This window comes from Capsicum annuum, chromosome 12, assembly GCF_002878395.1.
Source record: "Capsicum annuum cultivar UCD-10X-F1 chromosome 12, UCD10Xv1.1, whole genome shotgun sequence".
Classification (NCBI taxonomy): domain Eukaryota; kingdom Viridiplantae; phylum Streptophyta; class Magnoliopsida; order Solanales; family Solanaceae; genus Capsicum; species Capsicum annuum.
In genome coordinates, this window is record NC_061122.1 from 231,549,833 (window position 1) to 231,576,458 (window position 26,626).

Genomic DNA, 26,626 nt, shown 5'->3' on the forward strand with positions numbered 1-26,626 from the left:
TTCTTCTCCTTTTTTTTCCCTCAAATCAAATCAAATTACTGTATAACTAAATTACCACCATTAGTCTAAGTAAAATGAATCTTTCAATATTTCTCATATTCTTATAATCATGATGTCAATGACATTTTGCGTCCATCTCCGTTAATTTTTTGAGATATCTGTTATTTTTAATTAGTTTGCACGTATCTCAACTAATTTCACGAGATATGTATCATCTTTCATTAGTTTGCACGTATCTCAACTAATTTCATGACATATCTATCATCTTTCATCAGTTTGCACGTATCACAATTAATTTTACGAGATATCTGTCATCTTTCATTAGTTTGCACGTATCTCCACTAATTTTACGACAATCTATCATCTTTCATCATTTTGCACGTAACTCAACTAATTTCATGAGATATCTATCATCTTTTATCAGTTTGCACGTATCTCAAACCGATTTTGCGAATCTTTCATCAGTTTGCACGTATCTCAACTAATTTTGCGAGATATCTATCATCTTTTATCAGTTTGCACGTATCTCAAACTGATTTTGCGAATCTTTCATCAGTTTGCACATAACTCAATTAATTTTGCAAGATATCTATCATCTTTTATCAGTTTGCACGTATCTCAAACTGATTTTGCAAATCTTTCATCAGTTTGCACGTATCTCAACCAATTTTACGAGATATCAGTCATCTTTCATCAGTCTGCACGTATCTCAAACTGATTTCACGAGAAATTTGTCATCTTTCATTAGTTTGAACGTATCTCAACTGATTTCACGAGATATCTGTCATCTTTCATCAGTTTGCATGTATCTCAACTGATTTTACGAGATATTTATCTTCTTCCATCAACAACAGGTACGAGGTAACTCACATTAAAATAAATGGAAAAAAAAAACTTACAGTGCTTCAAATCATACATTTTTTTTTGTCTACCTTGAAATTTGACGAGATCATGATTCTCACCACTCGATTAACCACTAGACTATAGGAATTTTGACTTCTTTTAAATTTAACAAGATTATAATTTTTATCCACTTTATTAACTGCTAGGCCACTTTTAAATTTGACAAGATCACATAATTCTCACTCACTTCATGACTACTGGGCCACGACAATTTTAACTTGTTTTAAATTTGACGAGATTCTAACTTTTATCCACTTTATTAACTATTAGGCTATATTTTTTAAAATTTTTTTTTACGAAATCATAATTCTCACTCACTTCATTGACCATTACGTGACGATAATTTTGACTTATTTTTTTTCTATTTGCCCCCACCCCCACCCCCACTTATCAACATCATACATTGAATTTTACTCCATTGGAGCCGCCCCCATTTTTTCATATTTTGTATTTAATAAACTCTTCTTTGCCATTCAATTTATTATTACAATTAATTATTTTCCCTATTTTCTTTTGCAAAAAGGAAAAAAACTAATCAAAATTAGTAGAAAGATAGAGATTTTTCAGATTTTGGGGTATTTTTCCAGCATTGTGAATTCAATAAAGGTAAGTTTTTTAATTTAAATTTACACTAATTTTTGGTAAATTAATTGTCTTTTCTGTTTTTCAGTTAATGGGGTTAGATTGAATTTGCAAAAAAAAAAAAATTAGTAGAAAGAGAGAATTTTTAGCTTTTGGGTGTTTTTCTTGTTTGGTTTTAGCATTATGGATTCAATAAAGATTGGATTTTTATTTCAATTTTATAATGATTTTAGCAAATTTATTGATTTTTTTTTGTTTTTTAGTTAATGGGGTTGGAGTGAATTTATCATTGTTATTGTTAAAAAAAGATAATTTTTTTAGTGAAGTAACTCCCAAAAAAAATTATTAGAAAGATAGAGCATTTTAAGGTAATGGGATTAGTTTAAATTTGCTTGTTATGCATGAGAGATTAGTTCTTTGTTGTGTGTGGTGTGTACACCACATTTTATGTATTGAACTATGTATGTGCCATTGATTTTGGTTTGTTAATAGTATCTTGGGATGCAGTGGCGGAGTTAAGATTTTCACTAAGGGGTTCAAAAGTGAACATACGAACTAGATGAATGGGGTTCAGCATCTACTATAGATACATAAAAAATAATTTTAATCATGCATAAATAGTTTAATTTTTCGCCGAAGAAGGTTTGGACGAACCCCTTGTCCAAAGGTGACTCCACCCATGTTGGGACGTGACTAGGAGGCCACGGGTTCAAGCCGTGCAAACCTCTTGCAGAAATGTAGGATAAGGTTGCGTACATTAGACCCTTGTGGTGGGCCCTCTTTTGGCCTCGCGCATAACAAGAGCTTTAATGCACCAGACGGCCTTTTTTATAGTATCTTGGGATGTAAAATCTTGAAAATTGTGAATTCTATAGAAAAGATTTGTTTTTTATGGAATTTAGTATGTGCTTCTTTGTGTGGCATGTCTTGTTGTTAGAGTTGCTCGTTTAATGGTATCAGGATGTGAAATCAAACTCTTATCTGGTGGGATGTAGCAGGCATCCGTGTAAGTAGTCGAGGTGTGAACAAGACTTTATTTTCATACAGGAGATTTTGGATTGTTAATAAGTATTGTCTTGGGATGTTTGATCTTGAAAATGGTGAATTTATTTAAAAAGGCTTTGTTTTTGATGACATTTGATGTTTTTCTTCTTAGTGAGCATGTCTTGTTGGAGTAATTGGTAAAGTTGCTACCATGTGTAAGGAGGTCACAGGTTCAAGCCTTGGAAACAGCCTCTGACAGAAATGCAAGGTAAGGCTGCGTACAATACAACCTTGTAGTGGGGCCCTTCCGTGGACCCTGCGCATAACGGGAGCTTTAGTGCACCGGGCTACCCTTTTAGTGGGCATATCTTGTTGCCATGTTAGAGTTGCTCCTTTAATGATATGTTGGTTACTGTGCTCAATATGTGAAAACAGCCTCTTTATCTAAATGGAATGAGAAGGTTGTGGATAACTTACGACTATTTGCCTATTAAAATCCATAAAAAATTTCATGTGTTGATGTGCTGGTAGGAGGTAGTAGCAAGTACCCTACGAAATTAGTTGAGGTGCGGACAAGTCGGCCTGGACACCTATGAGAGGAAAAAAAAGAAGTTATAAAAAGAAGAAGAAGAGAGTGAATGAGATTGTCTTCTTTAGTTTTAGATGATGTCGATTTCGATATAGAAGCTCTTAATTCATAGAATGTGGCATGAATTGGCTATATGACTGTGCCAATAATGCCGAGGGTCTATTGGAAACAACCTCTACCCTAATTAGCCATCTTAGTTCCTAACTCTTAACTAAATATGTCACATAAGTCTAGAGAAACCTGCAAGCAATAGGATTTCACCAATCCTCCCCTTCCGATAGAAAAAACTTGATGGTTATTTGAAAGGATTTCAAGTTATAGTGCTACATGTATGTTTCTCTGGGCTTTCACTGTTTTGGTTTGATTTAGTGCGACGTTCATGGTTAGGGCACAAATTTCTCTTTCTTTTTCGCCGTGACTCATTCAGACTGAAATTTTGCGTTAGGATTCAATATGGGTAGCCTTATAAAGTAGTGGTTATGATTGTATATCGGGAATAGTTCTGCATAATTGTGTCGTTTTAAAACTTCTTCTAGCCATTTTGGTTGATCATGTAATTAACGAATAACCAAACAGGGCTATTTTACTTCTTATATTATCCTTCTGATCTTTTTATTTCAAAACACTGGTTGATGGAAATTTGCGTTCTGATTAAATTTCTACTTTACGAGCAATTATCTGAAGTCTCTCCTCGGGATGGAGAAGAAAACATGGAGGATTTTATTAATGACGAGCTTCTTTGTCCGTCCAGGGCGCAGTTGTTTGTCTAATAATTTAAAGTAGTTGATAATGTCTAGAAAAATGGTATCATGAAGATTCTTGATAATCCGTATTCACATCAAATAAAAATCATATTTGCAGTAAAACACTAGCATAGTATTGTCGGTATGGCAACTAACGGAGATTGTTGACTTGTTTCTAGGCACAAATGATGGGTAGACAAGCGATAACTGATCCAGGAGGGGAAATCAAAATAAGTTTTGGGTATCACTGTAATAACAGCACAGATGATTCTGGCGAGGATTCAGATGGTGTTGACGTACGTCCTGGAAGTAAACTTCGAAGAAACAACAGTTCCTTCTCTTGTCTGTCTGGGGCAGCTCTAAGTGCCAACGCGACACTAGCTAACACAAATATTTGCAATGGATTGTTTGGGGCTGAGATACTGCCAGCACTGGATTCACCTACTTCATTCCGCCGAATACCCTCTTCTGCGTCGTTGTCAAAGTTGGATTTATTATCATCTTCTTTTCAGAGTGGCTTGTCAAACTTAAGTTGTAGTCCATCCTCTCCGAGTGAGCTAGCTGAAGACAATTCATCTTCATTGAGGTCCACGAGTGCTCCTTCTAGGTGTGAAAGCTTCCTTAAAGCAACGGAAGTTAAAGTTGCTGGTGGTGCAGCGGGTGAAGACAGAGTTCAGGCTGTTTGTTCAGAAGAGAATGACTCGCTCTTCTGTGGGATATATGATGGATTTAACGGAAGAGATGCAGCTGATTTTCTGGCCGGAACATTGTACGAAACAATTAGACATTACCTCGGTTTATTGGAACGGGAACTCGAGCGAGAGTGTAAAGTTGAAGTTAAAGATACTCTAGGAAATGTTAATAACGGTTCATACGTTAATTGTGTTGCGAAAGGGCTTCCTTATTTAGAGATGGAAAAGTCGTGTACGTCTTTTAAGCAAAGGGTGCTTAATAGCCTGGAACAGGCTCTTGTTCAAGCTGAAAACGATTTCCTTCATATGGTTGAACAGGAAATGGATAATCGCCCCGACTTAGTATCGATTGGATCCTGTGTATTAGTGGTGCTTCTACTCGGGAAGAACATGTACGTGCTCAATGCAGGAGATAGTCGAGGTGTATTGGCAACTTATGCTGAAGGCGTTGGTGCTAATAGTGATGGATGGTTGCAAGCTGTGCAGCTGACTGTTAGTCATACTGTTGATGATGAATCTGAAAGAATTCAACTATTGAAGAATCATCCTGAAGATCCATCACCGATCGTGGGCGGTAAAGTCAAGGGAAAGCTAAAGGTTACTCGGGCACTTGGAGTCGGTTACTTGAAAAAGGTACCCCTTATATTTCTTTTACTTTGTATCACCTTATACCTTACAGTTCGTAGACTACGTGAATCGTTTGGCAACGCTAGCGGACTGGTTCGTTATTTTTGCTCTAAATACTAAGATGGAGAAGTGATTCGATTGAAATATCTCAAATAAAATGCATTTTCGTGTTAAAAGTCTTCGACTTTCGAAATTTTCATTTATGTAGCCAATTTACATTAATAGACAGTACTAGACGACTTTCCGTTGTGGCATTTTGTTGGTTCGAACATTGATACAATCTTTTCATTAGGAAGGATAACACTTTCATTTTCTTATTGCAGAAGAGTATGAACGATGCTTTAATGGGAATTCTTCGTGTCCGTAATCTAATAAGTCCTCCATATATCTCTGTACAACCGTCTCTGACTGTACATGAAGTATCAAGTTCCGATCACTTTGTTGTACTTGGAAGCGATGGTCTATTTGACTTCTTCAACAACGATGATGTTGTAAAGCTTGTCCGTTCTTATATTCAACGTTACCCTTTTGGCGATCCAGCCAAATTTCTTGTTGAGCGGCTTGTCATGCGAGCAGCAGATTGTGCAGGTATGACATATGCATCAATATTCTCTCCGTTAAATTTAATCGAATAGTACACTAGACCACTATTTCGACTGTCAGCGAGTTGGCAATTCTTGCTTCCGTACGGTACAACAAAGTCAAATGAAGCCACATTATATTATACACACAACATGTCACATCGCCACATATTGAGCATTTCTTTAGTTAATAGTTAATGCAGTGATATCAGCGATAGAATACTAAATTTTGTGCTGATGATCGTCTGAAGTTGTACAACAACATACGTAGTGTAACCACACGTGGGGTCCGGGGAGGCTATGATGTACACAGACCTTAGCTCTACCTTCGCGGGATAGAGAAGTTGTTTCCGATAGATCCTCTGAGGTTGTACAACAATGTAACCCCATGTGGGGTCTGGGGAGGGTATGATGTGTACAGTCCTTAGCTCTACCTTCGCGGGATAGAGAGTTTGTTTCCGATAGATCCTCTGAGGTTGTACAACAACATACGTAGTGTAACTTCACATGAGGTCTGAGGAAGGTATGATGTACACAGACCTTAGCTCTATCTTCGCGGGATAGAGAGGTTGTTTCCATTAGATTTGTATCATGTAATATTGTGGATATACGCGCTGAAAAGAATCTGAATTAATTCCGATCCATACATTTGCAGGCCTTAGTAAGGAAGAGTTGATGAGCGTACCAGCTGGGAGGAGGAGGAAATATCATGACGATGTGACAGTAATCGTGATCATCCTCGGAATGAACAAGCGCACCTCAAAAGCATCGACCTGTCTCTGAGTTTTGTCATTCTGAACAACAATTTTGTCGACTTTACTTCACTAGTTTTCGTATTTTGACCCTGATAGATCATGAAACCGAGGTCCCGAAAAGAGAGGAGAGGGGGTTGTTAGCTTATATTAGTATTAGAATTTAAAAGTTTTATGTTATTCACCATTTTTCTTGATCTTGAGCCGGGGGTCTATCAGAAACAACCTCTCTACTTTTTTGGAAGTAGCGGTATGGATTGCGTACATTTTACCCTCCCCAGACCCCACTTGGTGGGAATTCACTGGGTTTGTTGTTGTTGTTATTCACCATTTGATGGATTAGTTTGAACTTGTTCTATGTATAGTTTTGTTTTATCATTTCATGAATAAGAAATGTTGGATTTTCTTTGAGCATGTAAAGACTTGGTTCTTCGATATTCCTTTTTATTTCTCATCGAACGAATGACAAACTTTTTTATTTGGTACGACTATGATATGAGTCAAGTTTAATCAAGCAGTGAAGTTCTTATAGTCGATCCCAACTTGTTTCCGAGGAGGCATATGGAAAGAGGAAGGTTTGAACTATCCGCCTCGATTGCGGAAGGAAGCTCACCAAGCGAATTGGCCCTCAACGCTCACATTCGATGCTGCGGCCAGGGTCGGAGCTACCCTTTGGCGCTTCCTTAGAAAATTATACTATTTATACATGGTTAAAATTATTTTTTATGTGTATATAGTAGATGTTGAACCCTTTTCGATTTGTTCGCATGTTATTTCTGAACCCCTTTAGTGAAAATCCTGGTTCCACCACTGGCTGCGGTATCCGTGTCGAATTCTACAAAGTATACAATTTTTTTGGAGAATCCGACCCACATTCATCGATATTTTTGAAGAGTTCGAGCAACATATAGCTAGGTTCAACTCTCCGGATCAAAAAAAAAAAAAACAAGAAGCAAAAGTCGCGTGGTTTCTTTCGATATGTCTAAACTTCATGCATTAGATGAGGCGCATGCAAACTGACCTGAACCACCATAATCAAATATTATATTATAATATAAAATGCTTTTATTTTATTTCATTTTTAAGGTACAAAAAATGAATCTTTACTGTTTACAAATATCACCAATAGCTGAAGAAGACTCATCTAAATTTGCCCTTTTCTTTTTTTTGTGAAAATTATTCTTGACCTTTCAAGTCATTGAAAAGGTTATATGTCGAAATATTTAGTCTAATATGACCCATTGTACTTTCTGGTTTAAAATGAAGCAAAATAATAACAATAATAATAAAAATAAAAATAGAAGATACTATTACATGTGAAGCTAAAAAAAAAATGTCTCAAAGTAATAGGTCAATTTTAATGTGTCATAAGAATATAAAGTCATTATAGACTTTCAAAACAGACACGTCATACGTGGCACACGTAAAATGCGTGCGTTTACTTATTCAACTTTATATAAGTTTAAGTACTTATTTGTGCATACCGAAAGTTGGAAGGCGTAGCCGCCATCTGAGGCCAAGTTGAAGGGCAGAGGTTTATCTAAGGCCAAGTTGAAGGGCAGAGGTTTACGTATTATGGCTTTTTCAGTTGCACGAACTGAAGAGCGACTGCTATAACCACCTTCACCCCCATCGCGCCCGTGGCTTGATTTCATGACATTAGTCGAATATATACATCACGTGTCACACTCTTATCATTAGATCAACGTCCTAGATATTTCTGGTCAGGACTGAAGTTCTATGTCATCTTACAGATTTCGTAGAACTTAATAACGTATTTGTGTTTTTAAAGTTTTTTTTTTAACCTAATATGGACGAATAATTTATCAACCTAATAAAACGTTTTTCTTTAGAATTACGAAAAATATACACTCAAAATTCTAGCTCTGAATCTGTATTCGCAATGCATATACAGGCCCATTATAAGCTCCTTCCAAAGAGAATCCAATCACTCAGTAATGGGCTTCTTGTTAATAATGCCTTTGGGCCTTTTGAACACATTACAGAAAATAAAGAAAAGCCCAACAACAACAATTTTCACATGGTCCAGGCCCAAATATTTACTCATTTAGTTAGTCTTAACAACGTCTAGCTTTAGACATATGACTGAAGTTCAAACAAAAATGACTGAAGTCCAACCGTTTTTGTCTGAGATTCTGATAGAAATGCATGAACTACTCTACTCGCATGCAACATCAAACATCGTGTCTGAAAGTTTGATTTTGTCGAATCTAACTTTAGACTGACTGTCTGAAGCAGGCATCCGTTGAATGACGACATTAAAAGCGGGTACTACATGAGTTGATATAAGACACTTATCGATCAACGCATGCATGTACAATGTGAGGAGGCATGAGAAGATGAGTATGCTATATAGTTTTTTTTTTCCACATCGCTATTTAATTTGTACTCATTTAGTTAGTCTTAACAACGTCTAACTTTAGAAATACGACTTATGTTCAGACAAAAATGACTGAAGTCCAATCATTTTTGTCCGAGCATCTGATAAAAATGCATGAACTACTCTACTCGCATGCAACATCAAATACCGTGTCTGAAGTTTGATTTTATCAAACCTAACTTTAGATAGACTGTTTGAAGCAAGTATTAGTTAAATGATGACAGTGGCGGATCCACCTTGTAATCAGGGGGTTCATCCGAACCCTCTTCGACGGAAAATTATACTATTTTTACATATCCTTCGACTAGTTCATATGTTTACTTCTGATCCTCCTCAATGAAAATCCTGGCTCCACCACTAAATGATGACATTAAAAGCAAGTATTACTGTACATGTTATGAAATCAAACAGGAATAAGCAATATGATAAGTAAAAGACAAAAAAGATAAACACACACAGATTTACGTGAAAATTCCTGAAGGGAAAAACCACGGACAAAGGAGGAGAAATTCACTATATCGAAGAGGAATACAAGAAGGAGCCAAAGTTCTCAATATCACACGAGAACCGTCATATTAAAAGCCAAAGTTCTCAATATCACACGAGAACCGTCATATTAAAAATCAACCCTCTAAGTCACACTTATATAATATGTGCATACAAAATAACCCCAAACCCGAAAATATACATGAGTCCGCATCGCAATATTTTCAGGGCTGTATCAACAAAATTGGTTCACAAACTCTACCAATTACATGTGCTGATATAAAGCACTTATCAATGAGAAGATGAGTATGTTATATAGGTTTTTTTTTTTTGTTTTTTTATAGTTCAAACTTCAAAGTATATATTAAAATATATAAGTTCTTTTTTATTCTCGTCAGTCTATGCCACTTTCTCAATGAATGGGCAAGTTTTGACTTCTTTTTATTTTTTGCAATGAAAATATTATTGATAATAGAGAGCTTTATGATTATGAATCTTATCCAATCCAATATTTCCAAACAAATATGGGACATGAGACATCTCTATGAGTTCATCTTCTTGCTTCCCATACTATATATATATATATATTCCATATTTGAATAATAAAAAATTATTCCATATTTTTTGATTTTTTAATTATCTGGTGTTCAATATTCGTATTGAGCTCAGTTGGTTGGCTCGTATAGCAAAGACTCATTAAATAAAGAAGAAACACTTTGACCAAAAAATAAGTTGTTTTTAAATCAATTCAACAAAGTAATATGTTTTTGAAAACTTTACAAAATTAGTATAAACGCTGTTGGCAGTATTAGGTTTTGAAAAAATTAACGGATCAAAACAGCGTTAAAGTAGGAGTCGTTACTGACAGTAACGTTTTTGGCTTAAAACGTTACCAATTGTAATGAGAGTACTCTGCAACTCTGCAACATCAGACTTGCAGAGTTGATTTGATAGAGTGACAGGGTTGCAAAGTCTCATTACTGTTGTTATCGTTTTAAGCCAAAAATGCTACTATCAGTAACGATTCCTACTTTAACTCCGTTTACTGTTCATTTTGGTCCGTTAATTTTTTTAAAACCTAATACATTAGCGTCAACATTGTTTATACTAGTTTTGTAAAGATTTTGAAAAACATATTACTTTGATGAATTGATTTAAAAAATGGCTTATCTTGGTCAAAACTTCAACATTTCTTCCATACGCGAAGCTCGAACAAGAGGAAGCACTCCCTACCAAGTCCTATAATGGGTCTTATATTGTATGAATCTGAATTAATCGAGTCACAATACGAATATTGAATACAAAATGAATAACCAAAAAAAAAATGGAATAAATCTTTCCAAATATGGAATAATATAGTATGATTAAATGCATGAGAAGCAAGAAGATGAACTTATGGAGATGTCTCATGTCCCATATTAGGTGGAAATATTGGATTGGATAAGATTCATGATGAGAAGAAAAAGAAAAAAAGCAACATAAATCTGAATTAATCCAACCTCAAATTAATATAGAATCTTAAAATAAAAATCCAAGAAAAAAATTTCTTTTATACGCCTTTTTCTTTTCGAAAGATAAATAAAATCTCAGCACTAGTTATATTATACATCGAGTAAAATATCTGGTACCCCTGAACTATGATCAAATTTGCTACGACACATTCCAACTTCACGAGGGTCCTATTACCCCTGAATTAAATTTTAGCGTATTTTTTTCATCTTTTTTAGCTGACGTGACACCTTTGACGTGGCCTCACTTTATGTAATAAAGGTGTCACGTCAGCATAAAAGGATGACAAAAATACGTTAAAATTGAGTTCAAACGGGTAATAGGACCCCTGTGAAGTTGGAGTGTGTCGTAGAAACTTTAATCATAGTTCGAGAGGTACTGGATGCTTATCCGTTATATACATTTATATTATGTTACATATGAAGGGCAACCTTCAAGCAAAAGTAAAGTTGTCATTCGAGTCGTGAAAACAATCACTACTGTTATGCATTAGGGTATCGTAAGCGTGTCTACATCACACCCCTCGGAGTACGACCTTTTCCCAGACATTACGTACATGAACGCGAGATTCTTTATGCACTGATTGCCTTTAAATAATATATATATATATATATATATATTACACATGCATGAACCCTATAAAACCCACACATTATATTATTTTCTTCTTCAACAACATCACCTTTCACATAAACATTCAATTTTCCCTCCCACCCTCCCTAAAATAACGACATGTCTGGTGTTTGGACGTTCAAAAACGGCGTCGTTCGCCTCGAAAACCGTGGTGATTGCCACGTCAGCGCGACGACCGGTCGCCGGAAAGTTCTTGTTCATGTAGCTAGTGATGAAGTGATAACATGTTATGAAAATCTTGAAAGAAAGCTTTGTAATCTTGGATGGGAAAGGTATTATGATGATCCACAACTTCTACAATATCATAAAAGATCAACAATTCATCTTATTTCTTTACCATTGGATTTTACTAGGTTTAAATCCATGCACATGTATGATATTGTCGTTAAAAATCGCAATGAATTTGAAGTTAGAGATATGTAAGTACGTTTGGACATAAATATTGTGAAATTTGAAAGAAAAAAAAAGGTGTGTGTGTTTTCGATTGAGTTAATAATAGTATTTGGAAACTGAAGTTGTGTCTGGACGGTAATATAACTTAAAGTTGTTTTTGATTTTCTTCGAGTGATTTGAAGTGACACTCCATGCACATGTATGATATTGTCGTAAAAAATCGTAATGAATTTGAAGCTAGAGGTAACGTTTGGACATAAAAATTGTGAAATTTGAAAGATAAAAAAAAGTAGTACTATGTGTTTTCGATCGAGTTGATAATAGTATTTGAAAATTGGATTTGTGCCTCGACATAAATACAAATCGCAGTTGTTTTTGAATTTTTGCGAGTGATTTGCAGTAACAATTGTGAAAATGTTTTTTTGAAATTCGGAAAATTTGTAACAATTCTATGTCCAAACAGCTTTGCGAAATAAAATTCCGAAAAAAAAAGAAGTGAAAACTATTATGGTTAAATAGACATTAAAGTTTGTTGAATATAATATTATTGAGAAATGGAAAGCAACAGTTGGTGAGTAAACAAGTCGTTGTAGTATAGTGGTGAGTATTCCCGCCTGTCACGCGGGTGACCCGGGTTCGATCCCCGGCAACGGCGTTTGCTTTTTTGACCCACGTTTGTGTGTCTGATTCTTCAAAAGTTAGTGCATTTTTATGGATCCAACGCGGATGTGGCATCCTTATCATCACATTGCTCCGACTAGCGTCGTGTGTGTTGGATCCTTCAAAAGTAGTGCATTCATTTTTTGTCTTTTTGCAGCGATAAGACAGAACGTCATCTCATTGCTCGGACTCATATCATGCGTGTCGGATTCTTCAAAAGTTAGTGCATTTTTAAGGATCCTACACGACTCTCACTTGTGTGTTGAATTCTTCAAAAGTTAGTGCATTTTTAGGAATCCAACAAGGGTGCGGTATCCTCATCATCTCATTGCTCGGACTAGCATCATGTGTGTCGGATCCTTCAAAAGTAGTGCATTTTTTAACGATCCAAAACGGGTGTGACATCCTTGTTGGAGAGTTCGAGCAACATAGCTCATGTTATATGAACCTTTATAAGGAAAACATAGACAAAATCAAAACATATTTTGTTGCCCTTTCCCAGACCTTGCACATAGCGGGAGCTTTAGTGCACCGAGCTACCGTTTACCCAGTAGTACTTATTCATGCAGGCCTACTTCGCTTCGCGTCTGCAGCGTTACCGCCAGATAGTCTTTGCCAGTAATGACATCCTCCCTGCGTACAGGCGGGTTGATTATCCCTAATTGTGTTCTTTTAAGCTATGGATTAAAGGAATAAACGTAGTTGAATGGAACGACAGGTGGGCAACACGTTCCACTGCGCTACGATGTGAGGTGCAGGTGATGATGGATCAACCCGAGGTATGCGTCGACGCCCTCGACAAGTGATGTATGCAAATTCCAACATGTCAGGGGAAATTTCACACTGAAAATTTGGTTGCTTTCCTTATATTATGGTTCAAAAATCAAAAGTGTGACAGCATAAAACACAAATTACACAGGATAGTATAGTGGATGTGTGCAAATTCCAATATGTAAGGGGAAGTTTCACAGTGAAAATTTGGTTGCTTTCCTTATATTATGGTTCAAATTCAAAAGTGTGACCACATAAAACACAGATTACACATGATAGCATAGTCTATCAAAAGGTATCTGATAATAACTACAAATCGCTTTCGACAGATTTAACAATATAGTACGAGGCAACAAAAACGAAAACACTCACATCAACAGTATGCGGAGTTGTTCACTTCATCTTCATTTAGCAGCATATCCTAAGACCGCAGACCTGCCTGGAGATCAATATCAAAGTGACAAAACTACGATTAGACAAAAATGAATCGATCTAAAGCAACAATAACGGTTTCATTAACCCTTGTAGTGTTTTGTCAATAACTAATTTACATATATGCTTTGGATGTTGTATTTTGAACAAGAAGAAAAAAGAATGTAGTTCGTTCAAAGAACTCATATAGCACATGCTAATGTCACAGACTCGTTTTCTTCTTCTTCGCGCTCCAAATGCTTCAACTCCGAACCTATACATTCTGTCATCCGATATATCTCCTCTGTCCGGGGATGTGACTTGTCATCCGATGAAAATCCGTGCAAATTTAAAGAATACTCAATGCTACCTACATCTACCCAGCTGAATCCTATCTCCTTCTTCACTCCCTTGTCTCGCATTCCTTTTCTGATGTTTGCTACCTTATCCCACTGCCCCTTCTCTGCAAACAAATTCGACATCAAGACATATGAACCGGATTGGTCTGGTTCTAACGCGATCAAAGTATTGGAAACTCTTGTCGCCATGTCAACATCTCCATAAATCCTACAAGCACCAAGTAAGCTTTGTAACACGGACAATCCAGATCCTCCGGGAATCTGAGCCAAGAAAAACTCAGCCTCGTTAAGCCTCCCTGCTCGACCAAACATATCCACCATACAAGCATAGTGCTCTGAAGATGGTTCGATGGAATAATCTCTAACCATGGAATTGAAAATATCTATTCCCATATCAACCATCCCTTGTCGACCACAAGCTGTTAGTATAGAAAGAAATGTTATTGAGTCAGGATCCACGCCTTTCTCCTTCATTTCCTTAAACAAAGCCATTACGGATTCATAATCACCATGCCTCGAATAAGCAGAAATGATAGCAGTCCATGATACTTGGCTCCTATCTGTTATCTCATCGAAAACTCCTTGAGATTCAGAGATACTCCCACGTTTTGCATACATGTCAAGAAGAGCACCTGAAACAATTGGATTACTGTTGAACCCCTGCTTTATCAAGCAAGCATGACATCGTTGTCCATGCTTCAGTGAAATACTCTCAGATGAGGCAAGTGCACTCAAGACACTACCAAACGTGTAATCATTTGGTCGTAACTCCATTGATGCTGACAAGAATGTCTGCAAAGCTTCTCGAGACATCCCATTTTGAGCATATCCAGAAATCAATGCATTCCACGATATAAGATCTCTCCGGTCGAGCTCTTCAAAAACCTTCAAAACATCTTCCATTATTTCAAACTTAGCATACATGGTAACGAAGCTATTAGCAACATTCAGTTCAGAGAAGAAATTTGTCTTCAAACAAAATCCGTGAACCATTTGGCCTTCTCGCAACAAATTCTTGACAGTTACAGAATGAATCAATCCAACAAATGTAACGTGATTTGGATAAACCCCATCTCTCCGCATCCGATTAAAAATAGATACAATATTTTCATTATCCATGGAAAGCATCGTTGTCCAAGACACTACATTACGTTCAGTCATACTTTGGAAAACCTTATTCGCGTCTTCAGTCACATCACACTTATAATACAACGATATCAAAACATTACAAACCGAAACATGAGTACCATACGCCATCTTAATAACCAAACAATGTATCTGCTTCGCAAGCTCCAAAGCTTTCTCCTGTCCACAAGCAGATACAGCACTTGTAAACGACACATGATCAGGTTTCATCCCTTCCCTAATCATTTCCCTAAACCCCTCGGTAGCTTCCTTCGAGTAATCCCCTTCTTGTGCATACCCCGAGAGCAAAGCATTCCACGACACCAAATCTTTACACGGCATTTCAAGAAACACTCTTTCAGCCTCCCCCATATTACCCAACTTCGAATACATAGTCACAAGTGCATTTCCAACAAAAACATCGTCCTCCAATCCGTACCTCAATACAAGACAATGCAACTGCATACCAAGAGCAAACTCATCTTCATTCGTACAATGACTAAGTACGGTAGTACAACTCACAACATCGAAAACAACTCCAACCGAACGCATCCATAGAGCAAAACTCAACGCACATTTACCATCCTCAAACCCCGAAAGCAATGTATTGTATGAAACTCTATCAGGAAACTCTACATCATCAAACACACACAATGCCTTATTAAAGTTCCTTGTTTTACAATACACGTTCATTAAAGAATTTGGTACTGTTGTATAGCAAATGTACCCACTAGTGATCGCGAGGCAATGTATTTGAGCCCCGAAATTTAGGTATTCTCGACAAGCCTTGAGAGCTAATGCTAATGCAACTTCGTCGATTTCTGAGATACCCATTTGGAGCTGATTCTTGAAGATTATAAGCGCATCGATATGGCGGTTAATGTGTATGTAATTGAGCATGGAATGGTGAAGGGAGATGAGTTTTGGTTGAGGAATTTTATCAAACACTTGGTGTGCATTGCGAAATGAAGAGCAATCTTTTGGCAAACGTAAATGGTGTAAGTTGGTGTCGTTTAACGAGGAGGTTACCGGTTCAAGTCGTGAAAACAAACGCTTACATAAATGTAAGGTGAAACTGCATATAATAGATACTCGTGATCCAGTGTTTCCTCGAACTACGTGCATAACGAGAGATTTAGTGTACCAAAAGATATAATTAGTGGAGAGGTTTAAGAGGAGTTAGATGGCGGGAAAACATTTGAACTTGGTAGTAAATTTATTTGAGTCGGCTCTATCGAAAATAATCTTTTTACGATGAAATACGTACATTTTTCCTTCACCGAATCTTATTTTTTCGAAAATATATTGAGTATGTTGTTGATAGTAAATTTATTTGAATCGGGCTCTATCGAAAACCTTTTTAAGATAAAATACGTACATTTTACCTTCATCGAATCTTGTTTTTTTGGAAATATGTTGTTGTTAATAATAAATTTATTTGAATTAGGTTCTATCGAAAATAACCTTTTTACGATGAAATACGTATATTTTATCTTCATCGAATCTTGTTTTTTTTTTTAAAAAAATATGTTGAGTATGTTGTTGTTGATGGCAAATTTATTTGAGTCGAGCTCTGCCGGTAACAACCTCTCTATATTGTTGTTGTTGTTAGTAAATTTAATTAAGCATTCGAATTATGATTTGTTTTGATTAAACACCTAAATAGAACTATATGATAAGACGTTCTGATCAAACAGTTCTGTTCTGACAATAATATATTCAGTGTAATCTTATAAATGATAACTAGGGAGAATAATGCGTATACAAATCTTACACCTATCTTTAGAGAGGTTGTATCGATAGATCCTTCTCGGCATAAAGTATAGGATAGAAAGCATTTCGCCTCGATTTTAAGAAAACATTGTGCGTGTTATCAGGAGTCTGCTACATTATCATATAAAATAAGACCCCTCCTTAAACAATACATATTGAATTTAAGTAGAGCAGACTGATGTTTTATGGCTTACTGAGATTAATACGTATAAATTCTAATTAAATGACTTGCTATATTTTATGCGGCGAACTTAACTATGTAATGAGAGCTTTAAAATATATGTAGAGGACTTTTCAAAATTTTACGTGATGGTGTATGGTAAATGTGTTCTAATGCACAATCGAAACATGCTATAATTCAAGTGTTTAATGAAATTTACTAGTAAGTTTAAGGGGCTATCGACGTATTTGATCGTAATGAAGTTTACAAGAAGTTATACTAATTGAGAAAAAAAATAAAGTAAACATTAGTGAACAAACAAGGCGTTGTAGTATAGTGATAAGTATTCCCGCCTGTCACCCGGGTGACCCGGGTTCGATCCCCGGCAACGGCGTTTTTTTTATTTTACCTTTTTAATAAGTAAAACTAATAGCTACTAAAACTTGATTAATGGTTCAAAAGTATGTTTAATTACCCATCTGTTTTTTCTACTTAATATTGTTATTATCTCCCTACTTAGTGCCTAATTAGTCCCAAATCTAAAAAAAATTAATGCATTTTTCCATATTAACAATAAAAAACTACACTTTTATACTTAAAATCGCGTTGTTTGGACCAGTCTTCACGTACTTCGACTAACTCTAATGATAACTGTCACCTCCTACCAGCAATATATATCAAAGATATCACTGAGTATTTTTGTCAGGATTCAACTTTCGCACACCTCGACAAATTTCACGTAATATATGCCACCTCCCACTAGATGCCAAGTAACTACACTGGAAGAAATTACCTGGTATTTTTATACAGATCCAGCTTTCGTGCATCTCGACTATATCTCATACCAGCAACATATACCAGGTAACTATATTAGAAAGGAATCACCTAGTATTTTTGTTCGGACCAACTTTCACACGCTTCGACTAATTCCACGCGATGTATGTCACCTCCCACCTGCAATCGATACATGTAACTCTATCGAAAGACATTACTTAGTATTTTTATCAGTAGCCAGCTTTCACATACCTCAACTAATCTCGTGTGATACCTATCACCTCCCATCCGCAACACATACCAATTAACTCTATAAAAAAAAAATCACCTAGTATTTTTATGAGTTAATACATAAAAATGACCCTAAACTTGACACTAAATTATAACTTTGACCTTAAACTTTGATAGTGCACAAATAGGATCTTTAACTATTCCAAACTTGAACAAATATGACCTCCGATTTTGCAACCCCATGCGTGAGTCTCACTCGCGCCTACGTGGAAAGGTAATCCAATCACACGGTGCCACGTCGTTAAAAGGACTGACTTGGAGAAAGGTCATATTTATACAGTTTTAAATAGTTAAAGGTCATATTTATGCACTGTCAAGGTTTTGCTTTTTGTTTTAAAACGACGTCGTTTTTATTATTATTATTATTATTGTTATTATTATTATTATTGTTGTTGTTGTTGTTGTTGTTATTATTATTTTTATTTATTTATTTCTATAGTAGCAATACCTAACTTTTTTTTAATTTTAAAAAATTATTATTATTATTTTATTTATTTCTATAGCAAACACCTAACGTTTTTTTAATTAAAAAAAAAATAGCCACTAGCAGGGATCGAACTCGCACAATAGGCTGAAGGAAGTGCCCAAGAAGAGCAAATAACACCACTGGGCTATCTAAGTGCCTTGTTTCATGTGGTTCTACATTAATATACGTTCATAAATATACATTTTCTATCTTATATATATACAACGTAATTTTTTTACCGAGGAAGTTCGGGTGAACCCCATGACAATCAGGTAGGTCTGCCCCTCTTTAATTTAATAACATTAATTTAATAACATATTAATTACACTAATTTGATAATGTTAATTTAATATACTACTACTACTATCCTTAATAACATTAATTTAATAACGTTTTATTAAAACTATAATTTTTTTATTAATAGTATAGTTTCATCTTTAATTTAATATTTAAATAAATAATATTTAGATATATTATATAACTTAAATTCGTCCTTTGCTTTATAATATATATACATACCCGCTCGATTTTTTCATATGAAGCTGACCCGCCTAATTAATAAATATTCAATATTGCTCTTTTTTCGCAATGATAAAAGAAATTAGATGTCATTTTCATCTTTGAGCCGAAAATAATGAAAAAATAATTGTGAAGAGTCATTTAAAGGTCGTATTTGTGCAGTTTTGAATAGTTAAAGGTCATATTTGTGCACTGTCAAAGTTTAAGGTCATATTTATGTATTATGCCCTTAGATTTTAAGTTGGACGCGCCCAGTTTTGTGTGTTGAACACGCGTTTTGCCACGTAGGATTGGAGGTCATATTTGTGCAGTTTTGAACAGTTAAATGTCATATTTGTGCACTGCCAAAGTTTAAGGTCAAAATTATAATTTGATGTCAAATTTAGGGTCATTTTTATGTATTAACTCTATTTTTATTCATTGCCAGCTTTCGCACAACTCGACTAATTTCACGTGATATTTGTCACCTCTCATCAGCAATAGATACCATGTAATTCCATCAGAAGAAATTACCTAGTATTTTTGTTTGCAGTCAACTTTCACACACGTCAATTAATTTCATGCCTCTCACCATCAATACATATCAATTAAACTCTATCGGAAAAATTACCTAGTATTTTTGCTCCGCTTTAAATTATACATGACATAAAACAAAAAAAAAACTACACTTTTATTTTCCTTTTCGTTCTCTTCCAAACAAACACCCCCCAAACTTTTTTTCATTTCAAAGAATTCTCTATTATTGCCACTGCTCAAAAATATTTTGAGCATCAGCAATAAATAAATAAATAAATCTGTAATTAATTACTTATACATAATTTATTCTTTTAATTGAATTTTTAGCTCTTTTTTTTTTTTTTTTTTGTCTTCAATGGCTGATACTTTCTTTATCTCCAATCAGGTAATTCATTTTTTTTCATTATTTAATTATTTACCCATTTAACAAAATTGTATCTTTTGATGTTTTATTTTATTAGAATTCTATAAAGTTTGTGTTTTCGTAATCTTTGATATTCTTGATTATTAGCTCAGTTGATGGTTAATATAACTGGCCTCAGTTGATTGTAAGTAGTTTAATATTGTAAAATTAAAATTTAGATATTAAAAAACTATAGGAAAGTAATATAAGTTGGAATTTTTCTCGTATCAATATAATAAAAAAATAAGTCTCAAATTCTCTAAAAAGAAAGTGTGATAAGTAAATAGATAAATGATGGACCCCAAACTAATTTGGATTGAAGCATAATTTAATTAATAATTGATGTTTTCGTTGTTTCAATTTGCTTGTCTGATTTTGACTTGATACTGAGTTTAAGAGATTAAAGAATGATTTTTTAATCTTGTGGCCGCAAATTAAAAATACGTAAAATGTATCAAGATATCATAAAAAAGTTGAAATTAAAAGTTGCCGAAAAGGGAAAGATACATTTTCTTTAAACGAACTAAAAAGGAGTTAATCTTGTGGTTTTAAACATGTCAGGTATAAACTTGAAAACTAAGAGTTGCCAAAAAGGGAAAGGGTTGTTCTTTTGAAACGGACTAAAAATGAAGTAAGATAAACAAATTGAAACTGAGTGAGTAGTTGATTTTATATAGCAAGGGTCTTTCGGAGACAACCTAGTTTAATAGTGAGTTTATTATTTTTGTATGTACATATTTAATTTATTATCTAGCTGTGTATTATCCGATTTTGTTGTTTATTTGTATGTTTTTTTGTGGTTATAATGTTATCTGTCCTGAGTCGGGGGTCTATCGGAAACGCCCTCTCTACTTAATCTGAGGTAGTGGTATGAGCTGCATACACTTTACCCTCCCTAGACCCCACTTGATGGGAATACACTGGGTATGTTGTCTTTCAGAAACAACCTAGTTTAATAGCGAGTTTATTATTTTTGTATGTACATGTTTAATAGTGTCTTATTTCTTTTATTATCTAGCGATGTGTTATCTCATTTTGTTGTTTATTTTTATGTCTTTTGTGGTCATACTGTTATCTGTCATGAGCCGGAGGTCTATCGAAAACGCCCTCGCTACTTAATATGAGGTAGTGGTATGGACTGCGTACACTTTACTCTCCCCAGGCCCCGCTTTGTAGCAATACACTGGCTATGTTGTTGTTGTTGTATGTTAAAAAAAGTAATGCAGAAAATGTACCTCAATATGTAAGGTTGTCTTTGAATATAACGACTTTTCGATTTCAGTAGAGCCAGTTAAGGGTTTTTAACATTGGGGGTGTTTTTCTTTGGAATGTGAGTGCAGGTTGTTTAGTCTATAGTGGATATGGAGGAGACGGGGCAGCTTAAACGGGCATTCATAGATGCCACAGCGGGGGCAATATCTGGTGGTATATCGAGGACTGTAACATCGCCTCTTGATGTAATCAAGATCAGATTTCAGGTGTATATTCTGCGTATATTTAGTGGTGTTTTAACTTTTGCAGTTTGGATACATGCCTTGGCCGTTGGGGCGCCTAATGCAGTTACATTATACATGTATAGCACGACATTAGTTCACAATTAAGGAAGCTTTGTTTTATTTCTTTAACCAATCTCAAAAACTAGGGATCATGGGCGTGTAGGTGAACCTCGACATTGTAGTATAGTTTTCCTGTTATGTTAATCACCTCCAGAAGCTTCATGCTGGAGGATAAAATGCTAGGTTGTGAAACAGTTTTCGAATTGTTTCACTTGTTTGAGCTGGTTCTGTATTAAAGCGGCTGAAGTTGTTTAACGTCCGCTAATGCAATTTTTTTCTGTAATTTACCTTGAAATGCCTAGATAATGCGGTGACTGCTTTGTCAGGGCTACGTGAATGACTACTTGAGTTCCCTTGCTCTATAGCAATGCATGGTTAAGGAGTTGGTCTGACCGTTTCTCAGCGTTAGCATCCGAAGTTTTGGTTCCTTCGTTCTTTCATCCACGGTGCTAAAAGATGCTCAACACGATCTACTTTGTCTAAATAATCTAAAATGCTTAAGGAGAACAACTCTTTCCAATAAAACGCCGTATAAGACATCAGTTAGTTTGTAAAAGTTATATTCAATTGGTGCTTCTTTGTATTAATAAAAGTAAACTTAGTATACATACTAGCACTTCTTTGATTTCAAAATCAGGATAGACTTATATTCCGGGGGTCTATCGGAAACAACCTTTGTGGTTCTTCAGAGCTGGTGGTATGGACTGCGTACATTTTGCCCTCCCTAGACCCTACTAGGTGGGAATACAGCGGGTATGTTGTTGTTGTTGTTGATAGACTTATATATTCTTTCATTTAAATGTAATGATGTCGGATTTTGTTGTTAGCCTAGTTACTCAAGGTGGCTTCTGTTGATGATCTAGAGCCTTTAAGAAGCATGTTAATTCTTTTTCTTCCGTGCTTGCTCAAAACATACGCTCTCTTTCTCTGCGTTATTTTATGTCTATTTTCAATCTCTGTGCTTGGTTGTACGTCAAGAGCTGAATGTTTTCTTATTTACCAACTTTTCAGGTCCAACTGGAACCCACTAGTCAGTGGTCCGTGCCTCGTAGAGATGTGCATGGAAATTCTAAATACACAGGGATGCTGCAAGCTACTAAGAACATACTCAGGGAAGAAGGCTTAAAGGTATTTGTTATTTTTGTCATGAGAATTTTAGATATCTGGCTCAGATACGCGATGTTTGCATTGATCTATTAGCTGACTGCTCAACAACATCATACCCAGTGAGATCCCATAAGTGGGGTCTGGGGAGGGTGTGGTGTACGCAAACCTTACCCCTACCTTGTGTGAGGTAGAGAAGCTGTTTCTGATAGACCTTCGGCTATGCGACTTTTTGTTGAAACTTGTTTCCCATGAATATGTGATGATCATTTCAGCTCTCTTCTGGTCTCAACTTCTGTTGTGTTTGTAGAAATTGTGGAGACATGGTTGATTGTATTTGTTGGTTGATTTTAAGGTCAAGCCTGTTAGCACTGACAAGTCTGATCTGCGTAAACGTTTGGAGAAGAAACTTGCATATATATAGACACTGATTCACCCAAAAGCAAAACGTAAATGGTGACGTCTTCTCTAAGGCATTAACCAGTGTACACCTTGCTCGGACTCTTCAAAAATGTCAATGGGTACGTGTCGGATTTAGCAAAAATAGTGTATTTTGGAGACTCCGACATGGGTGCAGCATCATCTAGTAGAGTGTGTGTTGGCCTGGGGGTGGGGATGTGTAATTTGTAATTGTTAAAGCTAATTATTTTAGCAGTTGATGTCTTTCAAACTTGATACTAGTTTTGGTAAACTTCACTTTGGTTGCACATATCCATTCATGTCGCAGGGCTTCTGGCGGGGTAATGCTCCAGCTTTGCTGATGGTTATGCCATATACTGCCATACAATTCACAGTATTGCGCCAATTGAAAACTTGTGCTGCTGGCTCTTCAAAATCAGGTTTGTCAGAATACACGTCCCTGCTGTAGACGAAGAGAAATAGGAAAGCGTTTGAAGGGGAAAGTTGAGATCATTTTCTACAGTTTTGCTTAACTTCTGCGCACGAATGAGATCTTTGGTAGTGTAAATGGCTAGGTGTCATTCATAGAGAACCATATCTTTGTAAAGGTTCTGTACTTTGTTATACTACTGCTGCACTAAGATTTTCTTGTTACATCAATATTATTCACCCCTAACTAGATAATACAGCAACAACATACCTAGTGAAATCCCACAAGTGAAGTCTGGTGAGGGTAGGATATATGTGCGTAGGCCTTACGCCAGTGGCGGATCTACCCTTTGCCGAGGGGGTTCATCCAAATCCCCTTCGGTGAAAAATTTGTCTATATATGCATGTTTAAAATTATTTTTTATGTATATATATTAGATGTTGAACCCCTTCAGTTAGTTCGGATGTTCACTTATGAACCCCTTTAGTGAATATCCTGGCTCCGCCACTGCCTTACGCCTACCTTTGTAGGGTAGAGAGGCTATTTCTGATAGACCCTTAGCATCATCCCTGCCAAGATATTGAAATATATGTATCACATGTCGGCCTTGGAAACATGTCGGCCTTTGAAACAGCCTCTGGCAGAAATGCAAGGTAAGGCTGCTTACAGTAGACCCTTGTGCTCGGGTCCTTCCCCGTGCCCTGCGCATAGCAGGAGCTTTAGTGTACCGGGTGTTTTTTATTCATTGTGATCTGAAGCATTTCCCTTCTCCTGAGATCTACAAACATTTGCTTCTTGTGTGGTTTTAGAATTTGACAGTTTTAGGTGTTACATATTGTCAATGATCTTCTTGAATCTGATATAGTTATTTGGATGTTAAGACATGCTTTGCACCGAACATTTTGTGCATACCGACAGCAAGCCTCATTATTTGACGGTTTGGCTGTTTTGTATGATGCAGAAGATCACATGAACTTGAGCCCTCATATTTCTTATATCAGTGGAGCATTAGCAGGATGTGCAGCTACAGTTGGTTCATATCCGTTTGATCTCTTGAGAACCATTCTAGCCTCCCAAGGGGAGCCGAAGGTAGTTTGCACGTCTTTTGTAGGTTCCAAGCTATTCTGTTTTGTGCACCCTCACGTACATAAAACGAAGTGTATACGCCTAATTTTTTTTTTCTTTTTTAAAAAGGGCAGCCCAGTGCACTAAAGCTACCACTATGCGCAGTGTCCGGGGAAGGGCCCCACCACAAGGGTGTATTGTACGCAGCCTAGCCTTACCTTGCCTTTCTGTAGGAGGCTGTTCCCAAGGCTTGAACCCGTGACCTCCTGGTCACATGGTAGCAACTTTACTGGTTACTCCAAGGGTCTATTGTACATAGTCTTGCCCTGCATTTCTGCAAGAGGCTGTTTCCACGGCTTGAACCCGTGGAAACATTCGATGGTATCATAATGTAGAAGTATATTTGTTTCTTGGGAGAAGCATACAAAATCGGAACTAGAAATGCCTAAATTTTAAGGGATGTAATAAGCACATTAACGTATATACCATTTTGAAATGCCTATCAATGAAGATTTGATAGATTGATTGTTATGCCAATGTACAGGTTTATCGAAACATGAGGTCTGCATTTGTTGACATATTCAAAACTCGGGGCATTCCAGGACTCTATGCTGGATTGACACCAACACTAGTCACGATTGTTCCTTATGCTGGCTTGCAGTTCGGAACTTATGATACATTCAAACGCTGGATGAAAGTAAACCTCTTAGTTCCTCCAAATTATATTCATTACGATGCTCTTTTTGACCCGCTCTTTGCATATTTATGACGGGCTTACAAAATTTGGCTGAACTTCTTGTAGGCCTGGAATCATCGTAGATTTTCTGATTCGAGCCAAGGTAATGAATCAATTTCAAGCTTCCAACTTTTCATCTGCGGTTTAGCTGCCGGAACATGTGCTAAAGCTGTCTGTCATCCTCTTGACGTGGTTAAAAAGAGGTTCCAGGTATTTCCTCCTCCATTTATCGCGTGTCTCGGTTTAATCACCAGGTCAAAAGATTACTAAATATGATTTGACATTAAGAGACGTGACCGTATAATGAAGGCTATTAGTCTGTATGTTTCTCTGTAGCTATCGAATTCTGAAACGATTAGTGCTCCTGTTATCACCATGGAGTTGAGAGTAAATATTGCTTTTCGTGTAAGCCGGGCATTTCTAGTTCCGATTGTGTATGCTTCTCCGAAGAAACAAATATTACTTCAAGATTATGATACCATCGAATGTTTCCACGGGTTCAAGCCGGGGAAACAGCCTCTTGCAGAAATGCAGGGCAGGGCTGTGTACAATAGACCCTTGTAGTCCTATCCGGCCCTGGATCCTGTGCATAGCGGGAGCTTTAGTGCACCGAGCTGCTGTTTTTCTTTTTATGATACCATCATTAGAAGTACGAAGGGAAAAAGAGAAGCAACATATGGGCCTCCGAGGGGTAGTTCAATTGGCAAAGGTTGCGAGACTTTTTGTCATAAGTCCCAAGTTCGGCACTCACCAAGCGCACTAAGTCAGGGTAGAGGGCGGGCCCACATCCCGTGCTTCGGAGCCTTCTCAATCATAAAAGTTATTGTATATTGTGTGTGTGTCTGACGTTCAACCACATACAGACCAGCTAATGTACTACTACCATATCTCTTTTCAGATTGAAGGACTGCAGAGGCATCCAAGATACGGGGCTCGACTCGAGCCTCGTGCGTATAGAAACATGTACGATGGTCTCCGCCGGATCTTGCTCGAAGAAGGTTGGTCTGGACTTTATAAAGGGATCGTCCCGTCGATTGTTAAAGCAGCACCTGCTGGTGCTGTAACATTTGTTGCCTATGAGTATACATCAGACTGGTTGGAGTCCATTTTGACTTAAAAAGATGCTCTATTGGTCTTCTTTTCTTCCCTATTGGTACTGACCGTTGTTCAGACTCTCCAAAAATGCTACTGTAACCGTGTCGGATTCTCCAAAAATGCATTACTTTTAGATGA

The 26,626-nt window shown here is 36.4% G+C and overlaps 4 protein-coding genes and 1 non-coding gene across 10 annotated transcripts; 4 read left to right on the forward strand and 1 right to left on the reverse strand.

Annotated features, from left to right (window-relative positions):
• The first annotated feature begins 1,303 nt into the window (after positions 1–1,303).
• On the forward strand, positions 1,304–6,867 carry LOC107850788 (probable protein phosphatase 2C 40). Of its 2 annotated transcripts, XM_047401360.1 has the most exons (5): positions 1,329–1,509; positions 2,642–2,737; positions 3,981–5,126; positions 5,444–5,708; positions 6,357–6,867. In XM_047401360.1, exons 3-5 carry the CDS (start codon positions 3,987–3,989, stop codon positions 6,482–6,484), a joined length of 1,533 nt encoding a protein of 510 aa, XP_047257316.1. In that variant the 5' UTR covers positions 1,329–1,509; positions 2,642–2,737; positions 3,981–3,986; the 3' UTR covers positions 6,485–6,867. The 2 variants fall into 2 exon arrangements, with proteins under 2 accessions (XP_016551030.2, XP_047257316.1); XM_016695544.2 differs by lacking the exon at positions 2,642–2,737 and having other exon boundaries at positions 1,304–1,509.
• A 4,714-nt stretch (positions 6,868–11,581) lies between these two features.
• Positions 11,582–11,905, forward strand: LOC107850789 (flowering-promoting factor 1-like protein 3). Its single transcript, XM_016695547.1, has one exon. The coding sequence runs from the start codon at positions 11,582–11,584 to the stop codon at positions 11,903–11,905; it is 324 nt and encodes a 107-aa protein (XP_016551033.1).
• Positions 11,906–12,458: 553 nt separating this feature from the next.
• Positions 12,459–12,530, forward strand: TRNAD-GUC. The gene has a single exon. It is a non-coding gene; the product is annotated as a tRNA-Asp (tRNA).
• A 1,259-nt stretch (positions 12,531–13,789) lies between these two features.
• On the reverse strand, positions 13,790–16,591 carry LOC107850787 (pentatricopeptide repeat-containing protein At4g32430, mitochondrial). The gene has a single exon (XM_016695543.2). It carries the CDS (start codon positions 16,324–16,326, stop codon positions 13,921–13,923), a length of 2,406 nt encoding a protein of 801 aa, XP_016551029.2. The 5' UTR covers positions 16,327–16,591; the 3' UTR covers positions 13,790–13,920.
• A 3,262-nt stretch (positions 16,592–19,853) lies between these two features.
• Positions 19,854–26,626, forward strand: LOC107851556 (mitochondrial thiamine diphosphate carrier 2). Of its 5 annotated transcripts, none has more exons than XM_016696622.2 (8): positions 19,854–20,085; positions 21,444–21,581; positions 22,671–22,787; positions 23,491–23,602; positions 24,554–24,681; positions 25,202–25,354; positions 25,460–25,603; positions 26,292–26,626. In XM_016696622.2, exons 2-8 carry the CDS (start codon positions 21,465–21,467, stop codon positions 26,508–26,510), a joined length of 990 nt encoding a protein of 329 aa, XP_016552108.2. In that variant the 5' UTR covers positions 19,854–20,085; positions 21,444–21,464; the 3' UTR covers positions 26,511–26,626. The 5 variants fall into 5 exon arrangements, with proteins under 5 accessions (XP_016552108.2, XP_047257319.1, XP_047257318.1 ...); XM_047401363.1 differs by having other exon boundaries at positions 19,942–20,085; positions 24,557–24,681; XM_047401362.1 differs by lacking the exon at positions 19,854–20,085 and adding an exon at positions 20,149–20,248.

Coding starts and splice junctions, on each gene's coding strand:
- LOC107850788 (XM_016695544.2), top strand. CDS start 3,987: ATGATGGGTAGACAAGCGATAACTGATCCAGGAGGGGAAATCAAAATA. Junction 5,127..5,443: donor GAGTCGGTTACTTGAAAAAG/GTACCCCTTATA, acceptor TTCTTATTGCAG/AAGAGTATGAACGATGCTTT. Junction 5,709..6,356: donor GCGAGCAGCAGATTGTGCAG/GTATGACATATG, acceptor ATACATTTGCAG/GCCTTAGTAAGGAAGAGTTG.
- LOC107850789 (XM_016695547.1), top strand. CDS start 11,582: ATGTCTGGTGTTTGGACGTTCAAAAACGGCGTCGTTCGCCTCGAAAAC.
- LOC107850787 (XM_016695543.2), bottom strand. CDS start 16,326: ATGCACGTAGTTCGAGGAAACACTGGATCACGAGTATCTATTATATGC.
- LOC107851556 (XM_016696622.2), top strand. CDS start 21,465: ATGGAGGAGACGGGGCAGCTTAAACGGGCATTCATAGATGCCACAGCG. Junction 21,582..22,670: donor TAATCAAGATCAGATTTCAG/GTGTATATTCTG, acceptor CCAACTTTTCAG/GTCCAACTGGAACCCACTAG. Junction 25,604..26,291: donor TGGTTAAAAAGAGGTTCCAG/GTATTTCCTCCT, acceptor ATCTCTTTTCAG/ATTGAAGGACTGCAGAGGCA.